This window comes from Lathamus discolor, chromosome 6 (genome assembly GCF_037157495.1).
Source record: "Lathamus discolor isolate bLatDis1 chromosome 6, bLatDis1.hap1, whole genome shotgun sequence".
In the NCBI taxonomy this organism is placed as follows: domain Eukaryota; kingdom Metazoa; phylum Chordata; class Aves; order Psittaciformes; family Psittacidae; genus Lathamus; species Lathamus discolor.
The window spans coordinates 92,402,184-92,422,952 of NC_088889.1; the positions used below are offsets into that span (position 1 = coordinate 92,402,184).

Below are 20,769 nucleotides of genomic sequence, written 5' to 3' on the forward strand. Positions count from 1 at the left end.
CTGTTTCCATACTGCCTTTGTGAGTCTAATTATGAATCTACTTTAAGAAAATGGAAGAGTTTACTAAAAAGATGTTTACTAAAAGGTAACAAGCAATGCCCCCAATTCCAGTCAAACATACTATTGTAGGATGCTGGCACCTGAGTTCATAAATTCCAGGTTGATCAGAATTGTACTTTTAGCAAAAAAAAATCCAGAGCTGCTTACAGATTGTACCTTTAGCTTACGTTTTCTACTTTAGAAGTTTGAAACTCTATGGAAAATATACAGCAGAACTAAAAATTATAAATTCAATAATGTCTAAAATCTCACAAAACAGGCTTTTGAGATTAAAAAAAAAAAAAAAAAAAAAAGCAATTGAGATGCTTTTTGCCAAGATTCTATGTGTCTTATTCTTTTTGAGCTGCTTGGCTTGATCCCTATGAGTTCTTTTACAAGAGTGAAATGTTGTATAATGCTTGCATTAAACTGTAAATTAAGAAATATATGAATGAATGGAAATCAGCGTTGTCAGAAAGCAAGTATTCCTTTATTGTAAATTAATATCCATTAAGTAATCTCTGTCTATGATTGATTTTGTGCTTAGAACCAAACAAGGCTATATTCTGGTATGTACAAATGCATCTCCTTTTAAAGTCTGTGCACTTCAAAAGGCTCCATGTTACATTTGTCATCTGCTACTTTTTAAGCTAATACCAAAAATACATACAAATAAACGAAGTTAGTGTTGCATTGACATAAGACTGAAATGAATTTATAAATTCAACAGATTGTGTTACGGAGGAAGACTATAGCTGTAAATAAAAAAAATATCCTAGAGTATATTAGACACTGTTTTCTGTCTTCTACAGGTTTCCTGTTCTTCAAGTCCAACTGTAACATCAAGTTCTGGTAGCAGTAGTTCTTTATCTCCCCTTGGACCTCTTTGTAGACAGAGATCATTATTAGCAAATGGTGTTTTGTGTTCTGAGTCTAGCACATCAGGTGTTTCTTCGCCGACATCTAGCTATCCAAAAGCACCAGGCTTTGAACGAGAAGATCAGGTATGTGAATAACACATACACATCAGTGTACAAATGTGTACATTTGTGTACAAATGCAATCTTAAGTTAAACGAGATTTTGCAGAAGATGTTGTCTGCTTCATATATCAGCACTGATTTTTGATCATTTAGAACACAGAGTTTGAATTACCATCTTTAGTGAGCTAAACTGCATCAAATTACAGTTATCACAGGCCAGGAACACTCACATGAACAGTCACTCCAGCTCAGAAGACGTGCAATAAATTGTAACTTTGCAGAAATGTTACGATTTTACGATTGTCACTTTAAGCTTGTATTGCCCAGAGCAGAAGAAGATAATGGGGGGGGGGGCTTCTATCCCACCAGCCTCTTGGAGAAGTATTCCCCAGCTGGTGAGCATATGGGACATGTTACTTCTGTCACAGCAGTAACATGTCCCATATGCTAACATGGCTGCTCAACATGCTAACATAATGCTAATATGGCTGCTCAATTTTTGGACCAGAAATTTTCATGGGCTCAATTATGCATCTAAGTGGGACAACCGCAACTGCTGCTCCTTTTTCATGTAGATTTACTCTATGATCATTAAAATTTAGTTATCCATATGGGACTGCAGTGAAGGAAATTAAGTCAGCCTGTTGAAGATATCATTACAGAGATGTCCCTGACCCTTCATAAACTAGTAATATATTTTACAGCAATGACTCATTAAGTTCATATATTACAGAGATTATTCTTCTTCCAGGCAAAGCATCGAAGCTTCCCAGCTGAGAATCAGCAGAAATCAAATGAACAAAAAAACAAGCAGGTATTGCCAAAAGCTAAATGCTGTAAATATTTTTCCTTTCTGATAATTTATTAAAGCACTATCAAAGTTATGTGGCACTTTACAACATAGTCTAAGTAAAATCTGTGCTCAGTGTCAGCAAAGAGGCAGTGGGCACATACTGAAACACAGGAGGTTCTGTCTAAGCATGTAAAAATAGTTTTTACTCTTCATGAAACACTGACCATTGGAACAGGCTACCCAGATAGCTTGCAGAGTCTCCCTCCTTGGAGTTAATGCAGAAGCCGTTTAAACATGGTCTTGGACAGCCAGCTATAGATTCTGTGGAAATGTACGGTAGTTGCGTACTGCAGGGATGAGAAGATTATGAGGCAATTTGGGGATGCTTTCGATTCTAGCAATTCTGTGGCATAGTGAAATTCTTGATTAATGTGATTTGAGCATGGATTGATAAAGTTTAAGGAAGGCCAGAAGGAATATGATGATACAGTTATTCAAGTGTCAGATCACAGAATAATAGAATCATAGAATAGTTTGGGTTGGAAGAAACCTTCGAAGCTCATCTAGTCCAACCCCCCTGCAGTGAGCAGGGGCATCTTCCTTTAGATCAGATTGCCCAGAACCACATCCAGCCTGGCCGGACATATCTCCAGGAATGGTGCATCCACTGCCTCTCTGGGCAAAATGTGCTAGTATTTTACCATCCTCACTGTAAACAATGTTCTCCTTACGTCCAGTCTGAATTTTGCCTCTTTTAGTTTAAAACCATCACCCCTTGTCCTGTCACAACAGGCCCTGCTAAGAAGTCTTTCCGCATCTTTCTTGCAGGCCCCTTGTAATAACTGAAAGGCCGCAGTAAGGTCTCCCTGGAGTTTTCCTCCAGGCTAAACAACCTCAACTCTCTCAGTCATTCCTCACAGAAAAGGTGTTACATCCCTCTGGTCATTTTTGTGCTCAAAAACAGTTAAAGTGACAGGGAAGAGAGCATAGCTTTGACCTATTGAATCTAACACTAAGTGTTAGAGGTGATTCTGTATGTGCAAAGGAGCTTAAAACTCTGCCATCTTTGCCCTGCTAGAACAAGAACACTGCTGCTTTGCTAATGACAATGATCAGGATAAATGAGAACAGAAGTTCTACTGTTTGCCATTCATGCAGCCATACAGGAGTGTATAAACTGAAGTGGAGGATTAAAATGTGTGCTACATTTAAAAAGCAGGAGGAGTGGTGCTGAATAAATAAGGAGAAAAAACACAAGATAGAGGTGGATCCTGTGACTTCTGTATAGAACAATGAAAGCACATGAACCAGTTTAAAAGTATACATTGGGTCTTTTCCTTTACACATCTATAAATTAGAGAGAGTGGCAGCCTTGGAAACTCTTCACATTTTTTGTGATTTGCCTGAGAAAGTATTTCTGCATGACTTTTTACCACTAGAAAGAAGTAGCACAGGTATGGGTCATTATATAATGTATGTGGGCAGTGCAGTCATGTTTCTTGGTTGTTTAAACCAAAGATAAGTTTATGCACCAACTGCATTTAGATTAAATGAGAAAATTTAGAGACCAAAACTCCAATATAGAATATAATTTGTGTGTGAATGCATAATAAAATGGTACAATTCCTAAGATATTTTCCCTTTGAAAAAGAGCATCATACTTCAGCTAATTATGTTACTATATAATTATGAACTTATTTGCTAGCCTTTAGATATATTTTTTCTGAAAGCAGAATTCCATTTTATGGTAGTGATGTCCAGCCACATTGGAGAAGCGCATTTGCTGATAAAGGATAAGTGAAATTTTCCTAATGTATTAATTCAGAGGGTGGTTCTTTTAAAAATACATTGTTTATTTTACATGTTTGTACATACATCTGTGTAAAAGTGTGGTTTTGTGCGATTACATATGCTGTTTGTTTCTTTTTAACAGAACCATCTCAGTGTTTTTTCAGCCATTAACCCACTTGCTTCACGTATAACTTCTAGTCTGGCCTCCAGTGTTGGATCAGATAGTTCATCTCCTATAGCTGTCCCTTCTATTAGTGCCAAAGCTCTCCCATTCTATTCTGGCAGTAACACAGTTGAATCAGTAGTTGGTAAGTCTTAACATCTAATCTCTGATTGTAATATTTTGTTGCATTATTCAAGTTCTTCTTGTTTCAGCTTAGATTCAAAGAACTTATTGGTAAATAACATATTATTACATATTATAAAAATATATGGCAATATCTGAAATTTAATGTAAATGCTTTAACCCCAAGTTATTATTTTTCACCAAGTCTCCAATGTGAGCATAGGAATGAGTGAATAGGACATTCAAATTGGAATTTTAGCCTTTGTATTAGCCAGTGATAAAAAAAAAAAAGTGTCAGACTTTCATAATGCACCTCATTGTTGCTGGAAGCACTGTCTCCTCAACTTCTGTTGGTGGGCTGATGAGATTTGACTTTTTTTAATGTTAAAATAGCAGGTGCAGTTACAAATCTGGCCATGTTCTTGCAGTATGGCTGACTGCATATTCTTCATTCTGGTTATTTGTATGTTCAAGGACAAAATCTTTTGTTCACACTATGCGGACCAGTTCTGAAAGGACACGAAAAGGAGGAGCCCTTCCTTTCTGGGTGCAAAAGACAGATTCTGGGAGATAGTCCCAAAATTTCTATTATTAGCCTGAAGCTTTTCCTATGCTAAGTATTTCAATAATAATTAGACACTGGTATTCCTGCTGTGATCTCACAGGTGCTGGATAGAGAGGAATAACCACTTCCCCCAACCTGCTGGCTACACTTTTGCTAATGCAGGCAAATACACCATTAGCTTTTATTGCCATAGAATATGAACATGTTCATCAGAATTCCTAGATATTTTTCTGCAGTGCTGTTTTCCAATCAGCCTTTACTGTTGCAAGGGATTATTCTGTCCCAGGTGCACCATTATTGTATTTGCCTTTGTTGAACTTCAGGGGCTTTCTGTCAGTTTAGTTCTCCAACCTTTTGAGATCCTTCTGAGCAGCAGTCTTGCCATCAAGTGTATCAGCTGCTTCTCTTAATTTAGTGTTACCCACAAACTCATTGAAATTTGTGGCACTTTTACACTAAATGTGGTTTATTCAGGAGGCTGTGGCAGGGAATGTTGTGATTTGAAAAATGCACTATTTCACATTCTGTGATGTAAGTCATGTGATCAGGGAGTTGCTGTGATTAGCTGGTGTACTTTAAGCTTTCTGTATTTAAATTGATGTGTAGCAGCGAGCAGGAGACTGCAGACAGTGAGTCAGCACTTCAGCATGGTAAGTTAGGCATTCACTCTTAATTTTTTTTAGGAAAGAAATTATGCAGAATATTAAATTATGGATCTTTTTCTGCAGTCTCACAAGTGTATAGCTTGCTTTCCTTAAATGTTTGTTCAATGATCTTGTTTTAGACAGAAAATAAATTTTGACTCTAATTTCAGTATTAGAATGAGCAGAATTTTAGTTTTTATTGTATGCAAGTAATATAATTTAATTGGCTTACAGTTATTTTAAGATATACTATGGAATGAAATCACATTTTTGTCAAGATAAACATTGCTTCTGTAATAATCAGAAGCTAACTGACTGTAAGAAGTTACTCATACAGTAAGAACCATGGTCTAATTTCTGTATACTAGATGTGGTGCTAATTCAGTATAATTTAAAAATTGTGATATACTAAACAAGTGTTGCAGAATCATTAAAACAGTGATGTGCTATGTTTCGCATGTCCTAGTGTGATTATATTATTGCACATAAGAGACTCTTGATTCCTTTGAGATAGAATATGCTTCTGCTATCTATTGATGTCTTTATACATCAGTTTTTAGTATACTGTGTTTGTTAACAGAATATGTATCATAAAACACACTTCATGTATGTGTAAGTTAGTATACTTTATGGTAACTGCGTAGATTAGGCCTTTTTTTCATTAAAAGAATTTCATAGATACATGTAAATTATTTTTCCAGAGTTTTGTTTCATGAATATATGGGATGGCATTGAGAATAGTGTTGCATGTAATCTGAATACATTATTGTAGAACAGAAAATGCATTTATAGTGTTCTTGTAGAAATCCATAAAAAAAAGAATAGAAAATGAGCTGCAACAAGGGGAGGGGCTTGGTGGTTATGGGAAAAAGTGATGAATGTGTTTGGAGAAGGTTTAGGGAAAAGTCAGGAGAGTTATATTAGCAAGGCCTAAAGAATCTTTGTCAGGCAGTGGGGTCTATAGCCCTTTCTGTGGCCCTTTATCTTGATCTCCTGGGGAGTTACAAGCCTTCTCTGTCTGCTCCCTGAGTAATAGTCCCCAAGAGCTGGGGCAGAAAAGGGCGCAAGTCAGACCCGTCAGATAGAGCTAGTATTTAGCATAGAGGCTTGGACAATATGTTCAAAGCTGAAGAATGATGGAGTAGAAGATACATTGTTGCAGTCTTCTCCTCTCAGGGAGATTGGTTGAGTTGCCTGATTTTGTTCTGGTAAAAAAAGAAAGAAATACAGTCAGAGAAGGTAAGAGCTGCAGGGTATTTGAAATCCTCTTGAAAACTTAAAATAATAATAAAAAACACTAAACAAAACCCAACAAGCAAACAAAACCCCACACCCAAAAAACCCAAACAAAACCAAAACAGAAAATATAAATGAAAATATTTTTTTAGAGAATAGAGACATTAGATAAGAAGAGTTTCAAAGGAGACAGATTTGAAGAGGAATAAATAAGGAATGGGCAGCAGTGAAGGGAAATTACTCCATTGATAGTAGGGAGAAAGCGGGACATCTGCCATCATCTGATACTCCACCCTGTTGTCTGTGTTAGGTTTCTGGGTAGGCCTCCCCTTGGGAATGTTCTGGTTGCTTCTGTTGCTTTCTGTTGCATACTCGAGCATGGGAATTTTGCCTATCCGGCAAACTTGCCATTTGAGGAAAATTGGTGTTTCTCCATTTGCTTCCCATATATGTTGTTATCTGAAGATGTTGTCTGTGTTCTTTCCCTGCACTCCACTGACTTTCCACCATGTGATGTGGAACCTGAGAGAGCCAGAAGGTAACAGAAATTAAGCTTTGAAAATCCAGATAATAAACACTAAGGAGACATGTCCATCCTTTTTGTGGTAGGGGAGGACAAGTGTGGCAGAGTGAGTTACGGCCTCATGAGAAGAACATGACAGGTTACTGATTAGTAGGGTGCAGGCTTAGATTTGATCTGCTATTTGAGCAGCATGATTTATGTCAGCCTCATTGTGTTTTTTTCCTGCTAGCAACTTACTGAGCCAGACACCACAAATAACTTCAAATATTAACGTATGAGTGATGTGGGGAATTGCAAGACCTTGGAAAGAACCCCGGTTTGTTTTCCTGTTTAAAGATAATGATGGTGCTAATGATGGGATTTTAAAGCCTCTCTTTTCATGATTGAGAGAGTTTTTAACTTTTTGAAAGAAAGCGGAACCAGCTTCACTTGGTGGAAGTGAGAGGGATCTCTCCCAGAACATCCTGCAGCATAGTGATGAAAAGTTTGCTCTCACAGGTGTATGGTGGTTTTGCACAGAGGAAGTTGAGACAAGTTCACACGTGGGAAGATTTATTAGTGGGTGGCATAGCAGATGGCACATAATGGTGAAAATTATTTCTAAACAAACAAAGAAACATAAGAGTGAGAGAGGAAAGGAGAAGAGAAAACTGTCCTAGTGGCTGGATGGAAATAGAAGTGACAGGGAGGCTGGATGAGCATCATCTCTTGGGCATCCTCTTAAGTGCAGCAGCTGGTTCTCTCCCACATAATACTTTTCCTATACTAACTGTATTAACTGTAGTTTTTCACCAAGACTGTCCCAAAATCCTTATGGGCTCTTCCTGCTTATGATGTTAGTAGTGTTAATTGGAGCACGCTTTGGTCAGTGGATGATCTTGCGTGCTAATTTGTTATTGAGATGTCCGGAGATATTGTATGGTCCGTCTAATGTAAATCAAAAGTTACAATCAGAAGTAGGAGAAGAGGAGAAAGGAAGCATGGTTCTCACACCAGCGGCAGTCATTTCCCCTAAGAACCTACCATAGCAGTGCTCTGAGGGTTGGTAGGTGCCGCCAGATGGTGAGCATATCAAGATGGTGAACATGAGAACAAGAAAGGAAACATATACTGCCTCAGAGATTCTGGAAGGCGCTACCAGTGCAGTAGGGTGAAAGGGCGAAAGAGGCAGGCTACAGCGTGGCAGATGAAAGACCCTTACTTATATAAAGCAAAGGTAGGGAAGGCACAGTGCAGCAGTGGGGTTCCAAAACCCAGTACGGAAGAGGGACTTTTAAGCTGGGTTTCACACAGCGCTTGTGGCCACTTGATGTCATCAAATAAAAGGAGGCCATCTCTCCCATCCTGACTGTATCTTATAGAATGACAGGCTTGGGCATCTGTCTCCTAGAGAAGGTTATTGCTGGAAAACTTTAAAAACCTAGGGTATATTCCTTCATGCCAAAACGATGATGTAGAGATGAACTTCCTTCCTCTGACTGCTGGACACTAAGCTGCTCTGTCAGTACTGCTGAAAGATAAGTAGTATTGTTAGGGTACTGATAAAGTTGTGTTACTTTTGAGACCTAGATTAGTAACTCTTCAGAAAGAGCTGTATTAACTCTTCAGGGATCTTTGTCATGAGTGTCATTATGTAGTACATGAACTTCATCTCTTGGCTCGTATTTTGTTCTGGACAGCTGAGGCAGCTTTCTGCTGAGCACTGTAATGTGGATCCTGCTTCTAGGTCACTAGTTCTGTTTATGTATCATCTGGAGCTCCAAGTCTGTGGAGTCCATTAGATAGCCTAGTCAACATCAGAAAATGCCTGTATATAGTAATAGTGTGCTGTATATGTATTAATGATCCAAATGGTGCTTTGAATTTCTGAGTTTTAGCACTTTTACAACTATATAGTACTTCTGCCAAAGATTTTCTGCCATTTACAGTGCACATTGTTTCGGACTACGCTATGAGAGAGGAATCAGTCTAATTCCAAAGGGATTGAGCGATCTCTTTTGGATCTTACTAAAACTTTTATACAAGCCAGTGTGTCTTTTATTTCTGTTGGTTCCTTTTCATTTAGGCTTTTTGCCAGTTTGTAATAACGATTTTCAACATAAAATAAAAAAATTCTTCATAAAGGTGATTGCTATCACTAACCACAATGACTGGGGTATTCACTTTCCTGACTGCAAAATCAGTATTTCTGCAGACTTCTCTTGTGTCTTGCTGATTGTTGAGTTGTTCAACATTAGATAAAAGTATAGGAACAGAGGGATAAATTCCTTAATTACACCCCTTTCTGCACAGAAAAGAAGTTAAGAGGAAGAGAGGGAAAAACACTTGTCTTCTAACGCTTTATAAGCAGTGGACCTAATAAGAAGTATACTATTTAGATCTTTGTCATTGCCCAGAGAAGTCTTAGACTGCCATAAGAAATTATGAAAGGCAGTCTAACGTTCAGTCTAAAAGGAATACTGATACTTGAATTTTAGTTAATTTATTTTAAAGTATTGCACATTTTCATTTTAATATTGTGACATTCCTTACATCTGTATGCCCTGATATGTAACTCTGTTACCCCAAGGGCTAATTGTTGTAAGGGACCTTTGCAGTCTTTCTGCAGGTTTCATACCTGCTTTTATTCAATAATAATAAAAAATATGTTTACATAGGTGTCTAAATTTTGTTTTTCCTCTTTTTCTGTTGATGTAAGCACACCAGGTGACACAGATTTCTTAAAAATCCAGATAAACAGCCATCTTTCCATTATTCTCTATTCATCTCACCAACTTAAAGAGCTGTAATAGCTTATATATGAGAGTTTTCCCTTTTAGTAAACACAGATATCCTTCATTGTGTGTCTGTAGTGTGCTTAAGACCATGACCTAGATGCAAAAGTGTTCCATGAAGGAAGCACTAACAAAAATAGTCAAACTTTCCTCATTTCAGCCATCGTGATTTATGGGTAATTCAAGGATAATGTATTGATACAATGTTTTGTTTGACAGGTTCTGCCTTAGATTTGCATTTTAATGATGTGAACGTCGCATCTGTAGATAGAGACTTAGAAGATCAAGAAGGCAGTAACCTTGGATTAGCAAGTAAGAGGTCCAATTTGTAAAAATTATGCTAATTTAAAATATCATTCTTTTCTGGCTTCCTAAACTTTTACTCATCAAAATAGTTACAGACAGCAAAGACTTTGAAGAAGACTCCTTAGTTTTGTTCTGGCTGTTTAACATCAAGAAATTAAAATGACACCTTTTCTTTGTATAAGTAGAAAAGAGAAAATAATTGAGATAAAAAAACAGAAATATAGTGAAAGCTGAGAAACTATAACCCTTTGAGAGATACAGCAAGAGAACAGACATGTTTTTATAATACTTTATTTTCTGATACCTGTTTTTCTAGCATTTCTTTGAAGGAGGTCTGCAGTTATTAAGTTGGTTGTGCCTATGTGTTGGGCTTCCACTTGCGCAAACAGAACTGTATTCTTGGATGGCAGACATGTTCCTCCCATGTCCCTCTTGACCTGTGGCTGTAGACTCAAAGGGTAAAACAGCTATAGCTACACCCTAGTTCATTATTGCTGTCCCTTGTTCCAAGTAGAAAAGCTTGCACTTAGTGTCTCTATATATTATGCAGTTCTTCTTCCTTTAAGACAATTATTGTATCTCTAGTCCATGACCTTTAAAAAATATACAGATGTATTTGATGTTGTTGAAATATGTATGCTGTCACTGGGACTGCAGTGGATAGGACACTGCCCAAGTATTACAGATTCAAGTCTTTCGTAAGGCTTGGAAATCATTTTGACCCAAGTGAATATCAAGTGCCCTCACTCCCTCAGGAAAGCATAAAATATAAGCAGCTGTAAGTTGCTTCTTTTCAGAAATAACACACATGTCCAGAGAGATTCCGTTTCAAACTTTTCCTCTTCCAAGTGCTTCCTTTGCAGTGAAAGGAGACAGTTTGAGGCAAGATCACTAATTTTATCACCCCAATAGAGTGTGGATACATGAAGCTTCAGAGCAAACAGAATTAAGGAAGGTTACTTGGTTTGGAATGAACTTTTTGATTTCATTACCTTGCTAATTTGAAGGTTGGCAGAAGATGTCTCACATAAAGTGACTGGTGACATGTTTCTGTCTTCAGATCTGAGCAGAGCATTTGGGGAGGCAGCCTACAATTCACACTTGGTGGTGGTGATGTTTTGGCTTCAAGTTAGGTATAAACAGATTGTAGCAGTGGCTTCATTACTGATAGCTAGAGCAAGAGGAAACAAGTGCTAGATAAAACGGATTAAGAAGCTTCTTACGCCAAATACTAATTTCTGGGATCTTGACAGCAGTGCTACAAGCTGTGGTGTCTCTCCTGCCTTGACTCTGTTTCTTCCCAAGGTGGTTCTTTTCTACTAGAGACTATATTTGTGGTACCTGTGTACTTCAGGTTATTAGGGAATCCGTACAGAATGACCCAAAATGTTACAGTCTCAATAGGTAGTCATCTAGTTTTATGCAGATTCTTGTCAATAATATTAGTGGGAATACCTTCAGAGCTTTTAGGGCTTTACATTTATTTTGGTTGATTGACTTACAATTTTCTGTCTAGTGATGATGGTAACAGGTTGTTTCTTCACAAGAACAGTTTATATGTTATCTGTAAATGTTTTCCATTGTTGTTCCTGATACTCCCATTCATACAGACCTGGAAAGAAACTGATAATGTGTGCAATTTCAAATGTATTTCTCTGCTAGTCATGACGAGTTCAACAATTCTCCTGCTGCTATAGTTTGTTTGACTGGTATTTAATTTACTGCCTTGTTCTATGCTGCAGAAATGATTATGTGCCATTAGAAGTACCATGAAGTATGGAACAGGAAGGAAATAATTTTACTTGTATCTGGAGGATAAAGTTCATGCAGTGTAATAGGTTGACCTTGGTGGGTAGCCAGACACTCATCCAACTGCTCTCTCACACTCCTCCTCAGCAGGACATGGGGAAAAAAGTAAGATGAAAAAATTTACAGGTCAAGATAAAGACAGGAAGATCACTCAGTTGCTGTCATGGGCAAATAGACTTGATTTGGCGAAAACTCATTTATTGCCAATTAAAATAGTTGGATGGTGAGAAGCAAAGAGAAAGACTAAACTAACTCCCTGCCAGGCACATTTTCCCCAGATTCAACTTTGTTCCCAAATCTTCTGCCCCTTCCTTCCTGTCCCAAGCAGCGCAGGAGGATGGGGAATGGGGGACAGTGGTTAGTTCGTAATAGTTCCTCTCTGCTACTTCTTCCTCCTCACACTTGTCCCTGCTCCAGTGTGGGTCCTCCCCATGGATCACAGTTCCTGTCTGAAGAGCCTGTGCCAGCATGGGCTGCAGTTCTTTCAGACAATATCCGCCTGCTGCAACCTGGTCCTGTCCACAGGCTGCAGAGAAATTCCTGCTTTTACTGTAGTCTCTTCCACGAGGTGCAGGAAATACCTGCTCTTACTGTGGTCTCTTCTAAAACCTTCCATGGGCTGCAGGGGAATCTCTTCTCCAGGCAGATGTATGCTCTGGCCCCGGGGCACCTCCTTCCCTTTTTTTTTTTTCCTGACCTTGGTATTCACAGGACTGTTTCTCATAGTTTTTGTTTCTTCATCCTCTGCCTGTGTGACATTTTTTTTGCTTTTCTAAAATATATTCTCCCAGAGGTGGTACCATTGTGGCTGAAGGGTGCACTGTGTCCTGCAGCGGATTTGCTGGAGCCATCTGGAGCTGGCTGTGCTTCTCCTAGCCATCCGTGCAGCACTGTCTCCCCCCAACCTTGCCCTGTGAACTCAAGACATGCAGGCAGATTGCATTTGCCAAAATTCAGCTGGATTTGAATATTACTTTAAGAACCAGAAAAGAGATGGTTCTTCTGTTACCATTCCATGTTGTTTGGGTACTTTATTTTGGCTCTTAATTAATTTTTAAAAGAATTCTTACTTGGCCAAATTTTTTAACAAACTCCCTTTATTTTGTTGCTTCCTTGCTCTTGTTGTGAAAAGTGGTATACTTTTATTGTCTGGTGTATTACGTACATCTGTGGTTATATGTGTGTCCTGTGTCTTCATCATATATTTAGTCATGAGGCTGACCTTGGTAACATTTACTGAGTATTTCAAGATATATATTTTTTTTTTTAAATATTGTGGCAGTGCAGCTTATGATGAGCATCCCTATCTTTTTGTTTTGAAATACTTCTGAAAGGAATGATGCCCCTGATGATATGAATTCACCTGTTTTAAGCAAAACCAGAAAACTAGAATCATGACCCTTGCTTTAAGCATAATCATTTGACTTTTAGGTTTGGGGTTTTTTTAGAGAAAAGGTAATGTCATTTTTAGTTGCTAGTCAAACGTATTGATGAATAAAACCTTCAGAGTAAATATTGAACTGTTTCCTGACCAGGAAAACACATTGCATCTGTGCATTTTTATGTAAGTAATTACATAATTGATTTCCTTTTTTAATACCTATTTATTATTATCATTTGTCCTGGTTTCAGCTGGGATAGAGTTAATTTCCTTTCTAGTATCTGGTGCAGTCCTGTGTTTCTGCTTCAGTCTGAAAACAGTGCTGATAACACAACGTTTTAGTTGTTGCTCAGTAGCGCTTACCCTGGTCAAGGACTTTTCAGTCTCTCGCTCTCTGCGGTGAGAAGAAGCTGTGAGGGAGCAGAGACAGGACACCTGACCCAAAGTAACCAAAGGGGTATTCCATCCCTCAGCACATCATGCCCAATATATGAACTGGGAGGAGTTACCCAGAAGGGACCGATCACTGCTCAGGTCAGGCTGGGTATTGCTCAGCGGGTGCTGAGCAATTGTGTCATGTATCACTTGTGTTTATTGTTTTCTTTCTTTTGCCTTTTAGTTTTATATCTCTCTCCTTGTTATTTCCCTTAGTAGTAGTAGTTGTACTATATTTTACTTTATTTTAGTTGCTAAACTATACTTACCTCAACCCGCAGGTTTTACATTCTTCTGATTCTCCTGCCCATCCTGCCCAGGGAAGGGTTGGGGTGGGTGAGTGAGCAGCTGCTTGGTACTTAGTTGCTGGCTGAATGTAAACCATGACATCATTATTTTGGGAAATTATGAGCAATACATTTGTTTGACTAAATTATTATTAATTTTCAGTTTGTTTCAAACTCAGTTTTTATAGAGAGTTGAGTACATTTGACAGGTAAATCTATTGAACAAAAGCAAAAGTATGTAGACCAAAGAAATTGAGCTATATGTCTGATAATTACTCTGCGTATGATTTTCAAGGTATGTAGTCTCACTTGCTTATCCAAAATACATATTTTTCTTAATTCTTTAAGTTTCTGTCAGTTTTTCCACTTGCATTAATTGTTGGCTGTAAAAATGAGTAAGCTGAATAACTTGATCTGAAAAGCTTTGCTTTGTAGCTGCAGATGAGGCCACTGCTGTATAAAGCTACAAATTCTGTTTTGCTGGCACTAGGAAAACTATTGCCTGAAAATGTTCAATTTCGAGTGCTCAATTTAAAAAAATATTTTTTCAATAGGAGATAAATAAATGCTGGGTTATTTTAATGGAAGATGTTTGAATATGTAATTTAACTTACATTTGATATGTCTTTCAGAAAATTGCTTACAGAAAGCTGTGTACTGCTTTGGAACAAATTTTTTTTGTTTGTTTGTTTTTCTTTCTTCCCCTACGCATACGTAGGTCAAAGATTACTGGGAAGTTCAGCACCTGTCAGTATTCCAGGTTCTCTTGCTCGTTCCTCATCTTTACATTCATCATCATCCCTTTCAACTTCTCCACTCAGTTCTCTTTCACAATCGCTGTCTCAGTCTTTTGTTTCGTCTGCTACGGCTCCTTTCCACCAGTTGTCTTTGAAGACAGAACATAGCATGTTAGGCACCTCAGCCTCTTCCCACAACTCTTTAGGTAAGTAAGTTGAAGGCTGCACTTTGTGTATTGTAAGAGGGAACTTAATAGCAGGTAAGAAATGTTTAGTTCAAAGCTTTGCATGTTTCTCATGACTTCATCTAGACAACAAGGCCTTGTGGTTGTAATCGATCACACTACTGATAATGGAGTGTATGTGATATGTGGGAGAAAGTTCAAGGAGTGAACTTCTGTTCCTAGTGAAGGGAAAAAAAGAATTCTTGGAAGAGGAGATATATTTAGAGGTGTTTGAAAGGAGTAAAATATAGAGATTGCATACAGGCAGCACGAATGCATTTTAGCTGCACCATTTTGCTAGAGGAAAATGCAAAACAGAGAAAGAGGAAGAACTAAAATTACATATAAGCTGCTAGGAACAAACCATTTTGTATGAAAATGAATTCTCACTCTTCCTTCTCCTTTTGTGGACTGTACTTTTATTAAAAGTGGCAAGAAAAAAAAAAAATTGGTAAGTCTCGTGAATCACTGAAAATACCAAAAACATTTTCCTGACTGTCACGTTTCTGAAGGTAGTGAAATAATGTTATGAGTCTTTCAGATGAAAGTACAAAATTTGCATATGTGGCACATCTGTTTTATTCAAATGTGAAACATTTTGCAGCAGTGTGTGCAGAATAATTGGTTTTTTCTGCCTTTGTTTTACAGGTTTAAATGGTGTTACAGGGAGCACTTGGGACTTCATAACTGAGAATTTCTCTCCTAGTCCATCCCCAGTACTAAGCAGTGGCACTACCCCTTCAATAAGTTCAAACACAACTGGGAATGAACTAACTCAAGTTAGACAGGAACTTGATGATGCCAAGAGAAAACTAAAACAATGGGAAGAATCTTGGCAACAGGTAAAACAGGTATGCTAATTTATGGTAATATTAAATTATATACCTATATATTTTAACAAGCAAGCAGTTACTACTCTTTTTCATTTTTACATATCTTCTTATCCTTGGACACAGTTTTATTACAGTCTGTCAAAGGAATGTTTTTCCATCCTTGAAATGCTAGCAATATAAAGGAAACAGCTGTTTAAAGTGCAGTTTATTTTCCCAAGGTTAATCTGCCTGTCTAGACAGGGACACTTACACAGATTCAGGATAGTGCTGAACAGCAACATATCTTGATGTTTCAGTAAGGAAAGATATGTATTCCCTCCCATAGCTCTTTTACATGGTAAGGATGCAAAAAAGTAGAGGCTTGTCAGCAGCCATGGTTGTATAGTGTGCCTGGACATATGTAGCCACCTCAGCAGTCAAACTGAGGTTGTTGATAGCTGCCAGTCATGCATTTTCTGTAGTCCTTTCCTTCCCCTCATGTTGTTCTCTCTATGATGAGGAGTAGCTAAACTAAATTTTGATAGGTTTTTTTAATGTCTCTTGACATTAAATTACAAATTTAACATCTAAAATACGTTTTGTTTATAGAACTCCCAAAAGGCTTCTGGCTATTTACAGACAAGTAACAGTGACATATCTAAAAATCACATTACAAATTACAAAACAAGAACAGTTGTTATTTAGAAGGTAGGATAAGTAGGGAGAAGTGTGAAATGGGCAGTAAATGCATTGTTATGTCTTTTTGCCTTTTGACTTTTTCTTAGTTTGTTAATTTAAAAAAATTATATTCTGGAAATCTCCTTCTCCCAGGCATGCGATGCATGGCAGAAAGAGGCTCAAGAAGCAAAAGAACGTGCTAACATTGCAGATGCGGACAAACAGCTCGCTCTTCAGAAGAAGGAGGAAGTGGAAAGCAAAATAAAAAAGCTAAAGGCGCAATTAGCTGCTTGTCTGTGTACTACACTGCCTTATATGAAAAACTATGGCGATATAGATAAGATATCCTTGCCAAAGCTTCGTTCCTTACAAAATCGGCTGCACTCAGATTTAGTAACAATAGATGAGGTGAGTTTATTCATCTGCATAACTATTTTTGATTAACTGAAAGTGGCAGCTCAATAACCTTCAATGAAATTGTTATGCCAGGTTTCATTTCAAAGAGCAATATTGCTCTGTCTTAATAAGTCTTTCTTTTCATCCTGCGTTCATCCTATAATAGAGGATGCAGTAGATTTCTCAGCCTAATGGATTCTTCTAAGAATTTGTTCAGCTATCAGAACAAATTGCAAGTAATTCACAAGAATTCTTGGCTGATTAAAAAAACCCCAAACAAAACGTTTAAAGCCAGCTTTTACCCCTAACATTTTGGTCACTAGCTAAATAAATAAAAATAGTTGCCCTAAACAAATGGAAGTAGTTACATGCTTTTCACTTCTTCAGATGGTAAGTGGTGAGATTCCCCACTAGGACTTTGTGTCAGAGTGGCCAGTACACACTTGGTGTGGAGAATCGTTGACATTAGAAGGGATGTCTGGAGATCATCCAGTCCAACACCCTACTAAACCCAGAGCCTATTTGAGCAGGTTGCTCAGGGCCTTGCCTTGTGGTGTTTTGAGGATCTCCAAGGATGGAGAGCCCACTGCCTCATAGGGCAATCTTTTCCAGTGTTTGACCATCCTCACAGTAAGGAATGTTTTTTCTTATGTCTGTGTGGGATTTTAGCTTGTTCCCGTAGGCTCTTCTTTCATTGGGTACTACTGAAAAGAGTCTGTCCCTGTCTGTTTTACTCTCTCCCATCAGGTGTTTATACAGACCAGTAAGATGCCATCTCTTTGAAAAGGCTATGTAATCCCAGCTCTTCCAGCCTCTCCTCGTATGTCAGATGCTTCAGTCCCTTAATCACCTCAGCAGCATATTGCTGTATTTCACCTTCTCTCAAATCCACTCAGCTTCTGCCAAAATTGAAGATGTTCTTTCACTGCCAGATTGAGGGCATTTCTCAGGGCTCTCAAAGCTGGGAATATCAGGTGCCACCCCTCTGAGCACATCAGTGAAGATAATAATGACCATGTACTGTTCCAAGCACCATACTTCAAACCTTGCTGGGCACAACTTGGTTTCACATCACTTTCTTTCCTGCAGACTCAAGCGCAGCAACACCACATCTGACTCAAATTTTTATTGTTTTATTTTGACTGTGACAAGATTGTCCAGACCAAAAGAAGGTTTCCTTTCGCTACTGGGACCATCTGCCATACTTCAGTACTTGTTTGAGTTCTGCACTGTCTTCACCAGGCTCACTTTAGAGGAGTTTAAAACATAAATATTTTTCAGTGAAGAAGGTGGACAAGGGCAAAACTTGCTAGTTACCAGGCTCCTGTTATCAAATACATTTATAGAATTCTGTATTGGATTAGGGACTGCTATTGATTTTCACTTAAGGGAGATTTTAAAGAGGAGCAAGAGAGTCTTGGGATCACTTACCAAAAAACTCATTACATCCTGGAATGGAAGTCATCAGAACCATTGCTACCTTTGCCAGCTTCTCAAATTTTCTGTATTATTGTTTCCTCTTCTCACCCAGGTCTTCCAGGAGAAAGTTGCTGTCTTAGGCAGTGCCACACATAGCATTCTGGTCTTGCTCTTGAAAAAATAACACAGCTTTTAGGTGGTTTTATTTTTTTTCTTGTTCCTTAATAGGGCCGATATGACTTACCACATGGTGACATTCATTTGCAATCGTAACGACCTCCCCAAAGTCTGTATCTTTATTGAAGCCTGTAGCTTTATTGAAGGGTCACACATTTGGGATGCTTCCGTTTTGTCCTAATGCATGGCATAAAAAAAAGTGACAGTAGTTTGAAATAGCAAAATGAGGGAGTATACTAATCTCTTTTTTGGTTATTTGGTTTTGGGGTTGGGTTGTTTTTTTTGTGTCTATTTACGTAACTTCTCCCAATTATGCAGGAAAATTTCAGTGAAGAGGTTTAATCCTACCTATTTTCCTTTCTAAAAGCACTTACGCTTCTCCAGCTGCTACTTTAAAGGTTACACGAGCTTGGCATATATTATGATACTTAATTCAGCTGTCATACAAAAACATTGTGTTGTTAATTAAAAGTTTATTCAGGACTACTACGTGTAAAGCTGCTAGAATGCAACTGTCTACTTTGGAATTTTCTTCATTGAGTGCAACAATCTTTTTACAGGTGATTTTTCAGCTTCAATCAAAGAAGCGTATCATTTGTCAGGAAGGTGATCGTAGCATTACCCTGAATCCACGTCAACATTATGTACTTTGTGATCACTGTTCAGCTGCACAAGAGGAATGTCCCTGCTGCCAGAAAAAAAAAAATCTGTGGTAACATACATGGATAGTACTCCTATCATGTTTATGAATTAAGTAATTTTGTGGGTTTGTATTTTGTATAAGAATTATATCACTCATAATTAATCAATTTAGTAGTGCTAGACTGATTTCTATTTTGATGTAAGAAACTTAGTCGCTTTATAATAGAGAATAAGGCCTGCTCACCTTTACGCATCAATCATTTGATGGGGTTCTATAGTCTTGATTTTTTTTCATTCCCCCTCAATCCCATTATAGCCTTTTCTGACTCCCACTTATATTCGTAGTGCACAAGCTACTTAAGTTCATTTGCACTGTAATCACTTTGTATAAATTTTACTGTAATGCCTGAATGAAGTGTTTATACCTGTTTTTTTTTCATTAACAGAAGATGGATACATAGATACGGTAACTACACACACAACAGTACAAATGGTCCCTTTGCCATGCCTGTTGTGTGTTCAATATCCAGAGCCAGTATTTGGAGTTGGTCTAACACTATGTTTACGTGGATGTTTGAAAAACTCTTAATTAATATAAAAGCACATTTTAATTATTGTATTTTGTTAGAAGATATGTTTTAAATTGCCTCAAGCTGCTTTCTAGGTCTTATGCTTATTTTTTTAATATTCAGTAATATGATGTGTTATATGTGTACTGTGAGAATAAATATTTCACATGGTTTTACTGTTAAATCACAATATGATTAAATAGAAATGACAATTTACGTAGTTTTTTTGCAATTAATAAGTTAACTGCGTACTGTAGTATTTATAAATGTACCAGCAGAGACAAAACCAGATCAGTTTTAGTGAGCAACTGTGCATTTGCATATTTCCCTCAGTTTGGATGTTTGTAGTCCTAAAGTTTTTGTATATCTCCTAACTTGTGTGGTACACATCAGGCACAAATATGATACATACAATATTGCCAAGTGCCTATGCCCAATATCCTATGAAATGGCAGAAGACATAAAAAAAAGAATTTTGCAAATAATTCTATTGCTTAATTTTGTATTAAACAATTTGACAATAACTAGACTAAATCTCTTGCTTTTAGTAAGTATTTTAAAACACTTTTTTCAGAAATGAAATAATGCATGTTTGAAAGGAACTACAGAATTACTTAAGTATGTACTCAAGCAGTGGCACTTTGACACAGTGATTCTTTTAGAAGGTGGTAATATCCTTACTTCAACCTGGTATTTGAGAGCATGCAATTCAGGAAGAGAAGGTAATTGATTACTGCATGTATATTTTTACTTTTCTTACCTGGAATAATTGCCTGCATTACTCTCTTTTTTTTTCCCTATTAAATTCAGGTGTGGCACTGGTAAAGCTTAGACTGAAATGACCTACCGCTGTGTTACATGATTTGTATCTCCAGATTACTGTATTCAGTACAAAAAGTGAGTTCATACATGCAGCAAAGAGTTAATATATTTAAAGTTCAGTCATGGTAAAATAAGAAGATGTATACTGAAACTATTATTGACAAAATAGAGCTTTTAGAACTGTGTCAGCATTAAATAAAGGGCCAAAGCCAGTATTACTGAAATCACTGTATCCTTTGGGTTTTAGCATTCTTTGTACAAAGGCTTGAGTTAACAAAAAATCATTATACGTTTTCTGTGAGAACTAAATGCACAGACTTGCCACTGCTTTCCTAAAAGATGTCAATCCTGAGGAACATTGGAGACCTTTTGGGAAGAGACAAGTACAGTAAAGTATGAAATATATTTCTAGTTGCTCCTGTTTCAGAATTTTCTTTGAAGA

At 37.6% G+C, this 20,769-nt stretch overlaps 1 protein-coding gene across 1 annotated transcript in view; it reads left to right on the plus strand.

Moving 5' to 3' along the window:
- UNKL (unk like zinc finger) overlaps positions 1 to 20,402 on the plus strand; it is a 59,913-nt gene extending 39,511 nt beyond the window's left edge. The window contains exons 9-17 of the mRNA XM_065685015.1: positions 852 to 1,043; positions 1,773 to 1,835; positions 3,748 to 3,913; positions 9,853 to 9,945; positions 14,570 to 14,794; positions 15,461 to 15,663; positions 16,456 to 16,710; positions 18,855 to 19,006; positions 20,316 to 20,402. Coding sequence (XP_065541087.1) covers positions 852 to 1,043; positions 1,773 to 1,835; positions 3,748 to 3,913; positions 9,853 to 9,945; positions 14,570 to 14,794; positions 15,461 to 15,663; positions 16,456 to 16,710; positions 18,855 to 19,006; positions 20,316 to 20,337 — 1,371 coding nt within the window. The 3' untranslated portion in view covers positions 20,338 to 20,402. The remainder of the gene's footprint in view (positions 1 to 851; positions 1,044 to 1,772; positions 1,836 to 3,747; positions 3,914 to 9,852; positions 9,946 to 14,569; positions 14,795 to 15,460; positions 15,664 to 16,455; positions 16,711 to 18,854; positions 19,007 to 20,315) is intronic.
- Positions 20,403 to 20,769: the final 367 nt, after the last annotated feature.